Source organism: Propithecus coquereli, unplaced genomic scaffold, assembly GCF_000956105.1.
Source record: "Propithecus coquereli isolate 6110/MARCELLA unplaced genomic scaffold, Pcoq_1.0 Scaffold155, whole genome shotgun sequence".
Lineage (NCBI taxonomy): Eukaryota > Metazoa > Chordata > Mammalia > Primates > Indriidae > Propithecus > Propithecus coquereli.
Genome location: NW_012139969.1, coordinates 4,511,105 through 4,522,769, shown reverse-complemented (window position 1 = coordinate 4,522,769; position 11,665 = coordinate 4,511,105). Strand labels below are relative to the sequence as shown.

The 11,665-nt window shown below is 34.3% G+C and overlaps 1 protein-coding gene across 1 annotated transcript in view; it reads left to right on the top strand.

Moving 5' to 3' along the window:
- Positions 1–11,665, top strand: part of LRRC49 (leucine rich repeat containing 49) — a 178,135-nt gene that overhangs the window by 153,524 nt on the left and 12,946 nt on the right. Inside the window, exons 12-13 of the mRNA XM_012640557.1 lie at positions 2,405–2,514; positions 9,860–10,013. Of these exons, the coding sequence (XP_012496011.1) occupies positions 2,405–2,514; positions 9,860–10,013 (264 nt within the window). The remainder of the gene's footprint in view (positions 1–2,404; positions 2,515–9,859; positions 10,014–11,665) is intronic.

The following is an 11,665-nucleotide window of genomic DNA, read 5'->3' as shown; positions in this document are numbered from 1 at the left end:
CAAGAGGGGATGGGAAAGTAGAACTCAAGTGTCAACTAATAAGTGTCATGGTAGAGGAAGGGAAGAATAAAATGAAAAAAAAAAAACAGCAGAATGTATAAAGAGAAAGAAGAGTGACTTTAAAAAAAAAAGAGATGATAAGGAGAAATAAGAAAGAAAGGAAAAAGAAAAGAAAACAAGCATAAGTCAACACCAGGACTGCTTTGTTAATAGTTGGTAACAGATGCCTGTACCATGACTACATTGGATAACTCTGGCCTGGAACTGAAGAACTGGAAAATTATTAGTGAAAAGTTATTTTTAGATTGATTCTGCTAAGCTTGTCACAAGGGCAATCTCCCAGCTACTCAAAAACCATGTTCTCTTTAAATATTAATTTGGAAAAAAGAGAATAACTATGCTTCTACCTCTACTGAATTTAAATAATCCTCCAAAGGAAAAAAATCTTTAAAATTCAGAGGAACTCCTTATTGTAAGATGAACTGTAATCAGCTTTGCTGGTACAGCACCTATATCCCTACAGCTGATACACTACAGGTAGGTACCTGTGGCCTAGAACTCCAAGAATTCTTCATAGTTTTAGGTCTCTGGATTGGTGTGCAAGCAGCCATATGAAATCTGCGTCAACCATGATGTTCCCATGACCACAGTATCAGCCATCTGTTGAGGATGTTGGCCAAATCTAGAATCTTCAGATGACTTTTAATTTCTCCAGCTAGTTCTCAAGAGATGTGGTTTAGTCTTGTGTACTTTTGTGTACCTTTTGGTAGTCCCCCAGAGGAGAGATCTTAAGACCCTTGTAGGACCTAATAATTAGTCCCAAAAGTTTCCAAAATTAGCCTTGAATGGATATAGAATGGTTATTTTGACTATAGGTGGGTGATTCTCCCTTACTAATGGCCAAATTGATATCCCAATTAACCCTAAATAGTGTATATACACAGATATGAATCATTACCAGAAGATACCCATTATTACAGAACTTTGAATTAGGAAGGAATAGTGTAATTATATAAAGTAGAACAGAATTGGAAAGAACCAATATAATTTTTTCTGACTTGAATTTCTGAAAATGTCACTGTCAGGAATATTTGATACTTTACTAAAATACCTTAAACACATTCCTCCTTATAAAATCCTTGACAATATAGAGTAATGTTACATTACATTTCTATATCTCTTTGTAAAAGAGAGAATGATATTGCTTGAGGTAGAATAAAATTGAATTACCAGCATCAAGTAGAAAAGACGGAGTAGTGGCCTGCATTGGCCACTAGGTGACTATATTGGACCAAACAACTTAGTTTTCAGCTAAAGGAAGGATTTGAGGGAGCAGTACCCTTATTAACTGTGAAGGTCCAGGGAAGGGAAGAAATTCTGTCTACACTGATTCATATGTATAAGATGTTTGTGAATTATTGTTTTTTTTTTTCCAGAAAATGCCTGTAAGGTATATTACAACTAGCGTTAAGAATGAATTTTTTGAAGATCCAGAATTTAACTATACCAGGGTTTCTCAACCTTGGCTCCATTGACATTTTGGGCCAGATAATTCTTTGTTGAAGGGGCTGTCCTGTGCACTGCGAGATGTTCAGCAGTAGTCTGGTCTCTGCCCTCTAGATTCCAGTAGTACCCCTCCACCGCTTGTGATAACCAAACATGTCTCCAGACTTTGCAAAATGTTCCTTAAGGGACAAAATAACCCCTGGTTGGGAATCATTGGATTAAATAGACAAACAAACAATATTTAGAATGCAAGCAACCCTATTTTATATTAAAGAAGATATGCCGAGATATTAATACAAGGCTTACTTTCAGGTTTTAGTACTATCTTGGAATAGCCCTCACAGGGTATACTTGTGACAAATTATTCTCTGGGGGGAGAAAGGCTGATACCAATTTAGAATGTACAGGAGTATCCTCGCTAATCCTGTGAGAGTTCCGTCTCTCAGAAAGGGACAAATTATCCTTATATTAATAGGAGCAAGGTATGAACAATACCTTGGCTTGCCTTTGATACCTTATTGAAATGAATCTATCCCATTGACACTTGGGAATTTTTCTCTCTAAATAATTCTAATCCAAAAAGCTATAGGATTTCTGAAAAAATAATTAAGAATCTAAGGTACTTAAAACATCATTCTCAGGAAAACACATCTTCTAAGTCAGCACTAGCTCATCATCCCCAGTCAGCTTCCGTCAACATCAGGCACATTTATACATCTTCATTTCACTTCAAGGAAGAGAATTATTAATGAAAACTCTTCTCTCTACGGCCCAGAAGAATGTACTTTTCTGGGTTTAAAAGATAATATTTAATCTAGACATTTCTTTGGGTTTATATTAGTTGTATCCAGCTAACAGATGGTGTCATTTTTGACCCCTCTCCATGGTATGTCTTCAGGTGACGCAGAATGACATGATAATGGCTGAAAGGCTCTTTGGAATCCTAGCACATGTAGCATCTTCTGAGTTACCCCAGTACCGTCTGATTTCAATTCTGGGTGATGCCAGGTAAACTTTAATTTGTATAGTTTTTATAGAATTACTGTTGCACTAGAAAAAGAAATCAATTCCATACACCTCTTAACTGTGCCATTTATGTATTCCACAAACATGTATCCTAGATGTATTTTGTGATTGGCTCTATTCAAAGTCTTGGGGATATAAAAGCAAGTAGGACAAAGTCTTTGTTCTCCTGTGGCTTATAATCTAATAAGTTAAAGATATACATAAGCAATTAAAGCACAATATTTCAGGTGCTATAAGAGAGGGCTATAGAAGCATAGGAAAGACTAACTGCATTTTGAAAGAACATTGAAGAAGGCTTCACAAAGGAGGTAACATTTTATCTAGTTCTTCAGGAATGAGTAAGAATTTTTCAGGGAGAAGATATGGGGTAAATAGATCTTCAAAAACACAAGGAATTATAAATAATTCAATATAATTGGGGCATGGAATGATTATGAATAAATGATAGGAAATTAAGCTAGAAAGATTGTTGTTTGATTTTGAAGCGCTTTGTAATCCATGCCAAACAAAAATGAAAATTTGTGTGTTGTAATTAAGCACAACAATCATGTGATTGGACTTATGCTCTAGAAAGGCTGCCACTGGAGCAGAGAGAGATTGAAAGACTGACCAATCAAGTGGTGAGTCTATAGTTTAGGAGAGAGATTATGAGGTCCTGAACTAAGGCAGTGGGAATAAAGGAGAGGATAATTTGAAAAATACTTAGAAGGTATACATCACAGAGCATACTGACTAACAGGTTACAGTATGGATAGAGGGAGAATAGTCAAGGATGGTATATCAGCCACAATTCAGTTATAGATAATAGAAGTCACTCTGGTTAGAGTAAGCAAGGTATTAGATATCTACGAAATTTTTGGAAGGGTTGAGGAAGGAATCTCTAGACTGAGCCTCCAAATATAACTCCCAGAATGATACCACAGAACAAACCCACCAAGGAAACTGCTACCTTTGCCATAGTCGTGGAGCACTTTGGTACAGAACAAACCAACAAGGAAACTGCCACTTTTGCTACGATCATGGACAATAGGAGGCTGTTGTCCTAGCTGTGAGCCCCGGGATCATGCCGCTTTAACTACACTGGGAACCAGGAAATTCCCTACTCCACTCCTCAGAACCTGGCCCCAGGGCCATGTTGCCTTGCTGTACTTTACACCAACAAAATGGGTGTCTTGTGTGGTATTCCTACTTCTGCCCTTAGCTCAGTTCTGAATTCAGATCTTACCCAAGTGTATCTGATTCATGCAATCTAAATCCCATCTAGAACTCACCAACTGCTTGGAAAAAAAAAATACTGAGGGAGGCATTGAATTCAAGAAATGATGGTGTGGAAATAAATTAGTAAAAATTGTAGTTTTCTGGATAAGTATTAATACATAATATAAAAAAAAATTCAAAAATAGGAATCTCAGAAAATCCTAAGAGAATGGAAGTTAAAGTTTGCTAAGTTTCTTTCCCTGTTTAGGAGAGATATTAGGTACTAATTAACAACAAAAATTGATGGAAAAATACATGTTTGACTGTATGTATTAAAATTTTAAGGATTGCCATTAGAAAAAGATTAGATGTATAATTCTAAATTACTAAAAGAACAAAAAAATGAGTAGCAAAAAGTAGAAAGAGAAGAAAAAAGAAAAGCATATGAGTTATCATAATAAATGTTAATGAATTAAATTGTCCTATTAATAGATAGTACCTCTCAGAGTGAGTTCAAAATTGACTTATATGTTGTTTTGAGAAACATCCCTAAAGAAATTCCTAAAGGTTGAAAATAAAGGGATAAAAATATATAATGAGCAAATGTCAACAACAAATATGAGAATATTGATATTAGAGATAATAGAATTGATGACACTAAACACTGCAGTCTACCAAAAAAGATAATAGTTGTGAAACAGAGTACTCAAGATTACAGCTTCTAAACATATTAACAAATACAGGTATACATTGACAAATTCAGTTATTATAGTAGATATTAATATACTTATCTCATAACTCAGATCAAATAAATCAAAATAATGAGGCCCGGGGCCTCATGAAGCATATGTAACTTACACATCTCTTCACCTTGGGAGCTGCAAGAACTATTTTTTAAGTTGCATATATTAATAACTCATGCACAGAAAGTTATAAAAAATAAATTTTACATTAGATTAGAAAGGATCATTTTGTTTTTGAAGTTTTCATTCTATTTTCTTAATAAAATAGCGTGGTCCCAAGGAAAAAATTTTTTTTCCAGTGTGGCAGTCAATGCGTTACACTTGAGAAAGAGGATGTTTGACTTCAATCAAAGTTATAGACATGCAAATTTTAAAATAATGAAATAACTTCTTGGGGAAAGACTAAAAGTTTGATGATATACAGTGTGGTGAAATAGGGCTCTTATATACTCTTGGTGATAATGAAAGTTGCTGTAATTATTTTTCACACCAACTTAGCAATATCTAACAAATTTTAAACATACATGCCTTTTGACTTAGAAACTTTACTTAAAAGAATTTGTTCTACAGATGTTTTTTTACATGAACACAAATATATGTGTCCAAGGATTTCATTGCAGCCAGTATTTATATTAGCAAAAATATGAAAACTTACTAAATGTCCATCAGTAGAACAAGACCAGTTACTTGCGGCTCTAAAAATAATTAGATATTCTTATATGAAACAGTTACTAAGATGTCTCAAAATAAAAATGTAAGAGGCTGGCTCACACCTGTTAATCCCAGAACTTTGGGAGGCCAAGGCAGGAGGATCACTTGAGGCCAAGAGTTTGAAACCAGCCTCTAGCAAGAGCTAGCAAGACCCCATCTCTAAAAAAAAAAGTAAGATATAGAACATTTGTATAGTATGCTTGCAATTTGTGAGAAATGGGGCATATTTTTCGGAGGTATTCTTGTGCTGTTTAAACATATTTGATTTTTAAAAAATGATTGGCTCTAGATGTTCAACTGGGGACGCTAGGGTTCCAAAGTGTGTAGATGCTTACTTTTTACTGCATGTTTATATGAACCTCTTGAATTATCTTTTTGTTTTTTGTTTGTTTGTTTTTGGGGTTTTTGTTTTTGTTTTTGTTTTGTTTTGTTTTGTTTTGTTTTTGAGACAGGGTCTTGCTCTGTTACCCAGGCTATAGTGCAGTGGTGTCATGATAGCTCACTGCAACCTCAAACTCCTGGGCTCAAGTGATCTTCCTGCCTCAGCCTCCTGAGTAGCTGGGACTCCAGGCACATGCCACTATGCCCAGCAGTTTTTTAAATTTTTTGTAGAGACAAGGTCTCCATATGTTGCTCAAGCAATCCTCCAGCCTCTGCCTCCTAAAGTGCTAGGATTATAGGCATGAGCCACCACACCCAGCCTGTATTCCTTTTTTAAAAAGGATATTTTAAAAAATACTTTAACTCTTTTAAATTAAAGAGGAAATTAAAGCTGAAATAATAAATCATATATAAATGAATTTGACAACAAGAATTACTATATGTCAGAACCTCTGGGACGTGGCCAAAACTGTACTCAGAGGAAATTATGTATCTTTAATGTACTTACTGGAAAACAAAAAAGATTAGAAAATAATGAATAAAGCTTTTACTTCAGGAAGCTATAAAAACACCAAAGTGAAGCAAAAGAAAATGGGAAAAAGAAATTTGTAAAGATAACAGCAACTTAAAGAAAAAAAAGAAATTGAAAAGATAGTAGTTGACCAGTAAAAGCAAAAATTGATTCTCCAGAAAATACAAGAACTCAACTTGTAAACTTTTAGAATTAATCAGAATATATAATAATGAGACCAGATAGATACTAGATCAACATATTGATGTAAAAATAATTAACAGTTCCTCATAGCAATAATAAACTATTGAAAATAGTATTAGAATATCCCATTTACAGAGGCAAAGAAACTATAACATACCAGTAAATCCACTGGACAAGAGTACACACAGACAATTTATGTACAAGTCTTCCATGCTTTATTGTTTGTAGTTGCTCGACTTTGGAAAGTAACTAAATACCTAGTAATAGGGAAAACTAAGTATATCATGATATTTCTCCATTATGGATGTAGTATCCATATGATACAATCTACATTACAGTCATTACATGACTGTAAAAGGTGGAGGGGGAAAAGATTGAAATCTTTCAGGAACAGGAAATCTCCTGTTCTGACATGAAATGATCCAGAAACATAATTTAATTGAATGAAATAAGGCATAAAATGATATTTATATTATGACTCAATATTATAAAAAACAAAATAAATATGTAGGCATATAAATCTAGAGACATAGAAAGGGAACTGAAAGCACGAACACCTGGAAGGATGTAGGTATTAGGAGTGGTGATGGAGTAGTTGAAGAGTGATTTTCAAGTTTTGCTCTACATCTGTACAAAATTGGGAATTTATTGAACTTCTGTTTCTGAAAATGCTGAGTTTGGTTGTATTGACCATCCCTTGTGTTAAAAACAACTAAAAATGCTAGGTAAAATAAAAAATCAAAACTTCTCCATAAATGTTTTGAGGATTGAGTCCTATGCTAAGAACTGACTTACCATCATTTCTCCCATGTTGTATTGGTCAAAGTGAGTCACAGAGCGACATTTAAGGGGCCTGGAAGTAGGCCTTACACAGCTGTAAAATCTCATTGTAAGGGGCATGGATTCAAGGAAGCCATTATATAGCCATTAATGTAATCAATCTACCTCAATGATACAGATGCAAATATACTAATTTTTCTGATTAAAAGCCATAGATTGTCAGACTGGATAAAAAAATGAAGTTCAACTATATGCTGTTTACAACAGACATATCTGAAACATAAGTTTACATAAAGTTGGAAAGTAAAAAAGTGAGAAAAGATGAACAATATAAATACTATACACCATAACAACAGAGTAGCCATTGAGGACTAAATAGACTTCAAAATTAAAAGCAATACTAGAAATAAAGAGGATCATTTCAAATTGATAGCAGGTTCAGTTTGCCAGAAAGACATAGCAAATTTAAATTTGTATGCACCTATTAGCACAACCTTAAAAATTTATAAGCCAAGGCCAGGTGCGGTGGCTCACGCCTGTAATCCTAGCACTCTGGGAGGCCAAGGAGGGTGGATCATTTGAGCTCAGGAGTTTGAGACCAGCCTGAGCAAGAGTGAGACCCCGTCTCTACTAAAAATAGAAAGAAATTGGCCGAACAACTAAAAATATACAGAAAAAATTAGCCGGGCATGGTGGCGCATGCCTGTAGTCCCAGCTACCTGGGAGGCTGAGGCAGGAGGATTGCTAGAGCCCAGCAGTTTGAGGTTGCTGTGAGCGAGGCTGATGCCACGGCACTCTAGTCGGGGCAACAGAGTGAGACTCTGTCTCAAAAAAAAAAAAAAAGAAAAAATTTATAAGCCAAAAGTTCCAGAACTACAAATCCACAGTTTCAGTGGGAAGCTTTAATACATCTGTGAGTAAATATTCTAAAAAGGATATAAAATACTTGAACAATATGATAACAAATTTGACCCAATGGACAGTGACAGAATGTTGCCCCCAGCAACTGCAAAACACACATTCTTTTAAAGCATACATGGAACAGTTAATAAAAATTAACCAAATGCTATCCATAAAGCAAATGTCAACAGATTACAAAGAATTGAAATCACATGGACTATGTTCTCGTTCAAAATGCAATTAAGCTTTAACCCAATTACAAAATGATAACCAGGAAATCCCCATATATTTGGAAATTAAGAAACACATTGCTATATAACCCATAGGTTAAAGACAATTTGTAATGGAAATCTGAAACTACCTTGAACTGAAATATAGTAAAAATACCACATTTCAAAACTTGTGGGATTAGGTTAAAGTGGTGCTAAATGTAAACATGCTAGCCTTGAAATGATCATATTAGGAAAGAATAAAGGCTGAAAATGAATGAGAAAAACATTTATCTCACCAAGCTAGAAAAAGAACAGCAAAATAACCCTGAAGAAAGTTAAAGAAAAGAAATAATGACGTTAAAGACAGGATTACTGGAAAGTTGATTTGTGAAATGACTAATAAAAGTGATAGAAAAATATATGTGGGCATTGTTTTTGTAATTAAAACATTAGATACAGATATAGATCTTTATCTGCATTTATTTTCTTTACTAAAATGAGAAAGTTACACTACCTAAATATCCAATAAAAAGGACAATTAGGTAAATGGTGATCTCTATCACAAATGACTTTTATTCATTTATTAAAATTATCATTTTTTAATGATAGAGAAAATGCTTATTATATAGCATTAAGTGAAAACAGTATACAAAATTGGATGTTTAGTATGATCTTAACTTTTTTTTTTTCTTTTATTTCAGCATATTATGGGGGTACAGATGTTTAGGTTAACTTTTTACAAAGATTTATAGAAAAAGCCTACAAAGAAGTATGTTGAATGTGAACAATGTCATAGATTTAGATTTATGACTTATGAGTGATTTTTATCTATTTATTCATACTTTTCAAAATGTATACTTCCCAAAATTTCTAAAATAATTGTGTTATACTTTTAAATGGAAAAAGAAGAAATTTTAAAAAAGATATATCCCTCTTCTGCTCCCAATCTTCAGTTCACAGTAAAGTAGTAGTATCCCTTCATTTAGAGACACCCTAAGTGGTGGAAACCAGAAATCGACCGTCATGGAGGATGAGTTGCAGTCCTCTGGAATTCTGGGCTGATGGCTCTGTAAGTGATACTGTGAGCACTGCGTATGTCCCTCTTCATAATCAAGTATGGCTTCTTGTTTCATTATTTAACCTCCTACTAGGGATCTTGCCATGATATGCTAACAGTTGGAGGTTTTTTGGTTTCCACTTGTTTTGTTTTTGCCTAAACTTAAACCAGTATCCCATTCCATTTTCTAGCTATGAGTAATACTACTGAGGTGCATAATGGAATTGTGAACTATTTGTGTGATTTATGAGAGGTAACTAACACATGTTTTATGGGATATAAAGACTTTGAAAGTTTGCCCTACTGTATCTTTAATTGGGTTATTTTGTGCTCTGTGATTGTTTAATTTTTGTATTGCTTTTTATTAAGGTGAAGGTTTTTTTTTCATCTTAGAAATGCTTGAGACATGTTTATGTTGATGATTGGTTGTTATGGAACAGAAGAATTTGAGTTAAATAGCCTAATTAGAGAAAGATTGGAGTACCAAACTGAGCTCAAATAAATAATAAACTTAAACTCACAAAACAGATGTTCAAAAAAGCATGTGCTCCCCTCTAAAGTCAACAAAAATAGACATGTTTTTATAAGTCTGATAAGTAATGTTCTAAATCTCTACACTGTCTTTCTACAGGAAAAAGCAGTTCCGGTATCTGCTAGAAACCAAAGGAAAAAAACCTGGTATTGTCAATGAAGAAAATAATGACAGCAAAAGGCTTGTAGGAGAAAACACAAATCGTGCTACACTAAATTATACTACAAGAGACTTTTATAATGAAAAGCTAGAGGTAAAACTATCATTAATCTGTGGAATCTAGTGTCTGGATATATCTTACATGGCTGGGGATTTGAGAGTTGTACATTTCACCCTTAGTTGGTTAAGGGAAACTTTTTTTGTTCTAGAATGTTTGTCAGCTTTATATACAAATATAGGGGACAGTAAGCACCAAAATATTAGGAAGAAATATAGCCCTGAGATGAAGAAGAGCCCATGGTTCCAATATCTATTTCATCAGAAAAAAAGCGTTCAAAAGAAATTTGTACTAAAAATCTAGACCAAAACAGGATCAAGGGTCCTGATCTACCTGAATTAAGAAAAGGGGTCTAGGCTTGTCGTGAATACTTAAGCAGCCCGTGTCAGACCAGCAGAGGACACAGCAGAACCTCCATTTCTACTCTCTTTACTTGGGTCCGTGGTGTTTTAATTCCTATCGTTCATTCTACACCATTAACTTCTGTGTTCTTAATCATATAGTATAATTTCAACCCATTCTATTCCCAATATAGCTACTTACCCAGGGAGACTACAAATGATCCCTATTTTTTTACATATTCAAAGGTTTATTGGGGAAATACAATGTCATGGTGCTGTGGTAGCTACAAGGAAGAAAAGCATACGGTGCCTACCGTGATGGAGCTCATAGGAAAGCTGAAGAAACAAGTCATCTAAATAACAATAGTTAAGATTCTTCAAGTCATTTTGAGGAGACAAAGGGCAAAAGAACAAGACAGAGATCAGACACATTTATTGAGCATTTATGATTTATGAGCAAGGCACTGCATGAGGAGACATACCTATATAGAAATGTACATATATGTATATGCCTGTAGTCCCAGCTACCTGGGAGGCTGAGGCAGGAGGATTGCTAGAGCCCAGCAGTTTGAGGTTGCTGTGAGCGAGGCTGATGCCACGGCACTCTAGTCGGGGCAACAGAGTGAGACTCTGTCTCAAAAAAAAAAAAAAAGAAAAAATTTATAAGCCAAAAGTTCCAGAACTACAAATCCACAGTTTCAGTGGGAAGCTTTAATACATCTGTGAGTAAATATTCTAAAAAGGATATAAAATACTTGAACAATATGATAACAAATTTGACCCAATGGACAGTGACAGAATGTTGCCCCCAGCAACTGCAAAACACACATTCTTTTAAAGCATACATGGAACAGTTAATAAAAATTAACCAAATGCTATCCATAAAGCAAATGTCAACAGATTACAAAGAATTGAAATCACATGGACTATGTTCTCGTTCAAAATGCAATTAAGCTTTAACCCAATTACAAAATGATAACCAGGAAATCCCCATATATTTGGAAATTAAGAAACACATTGCTATATAACCCATAGGTTAAAGACAATTTGTAATGGAAATCTGAAACTACCTTGAACTGAAATATAGTAAAAATACCACATTTCAAAACTTGTGGGATTAGGTTAAAGTGGTGCTAAATGTAAACATGCTAGCCTTGAAATGATCATATTAGGAAAGAATAAAGGCTGAAAATGAATGAGAAAAACATTTATCTCACCAAGCTAGAAAAAGAACAGCAAAATAACCCTGAAGAAAGTTAAAGAAAAGAAATAATGACGTTAAAGACAGGATTACTGGAAAGTTGATTTGTGAAATGACTAATAAAAGTGATAGAAAAATATATGTGG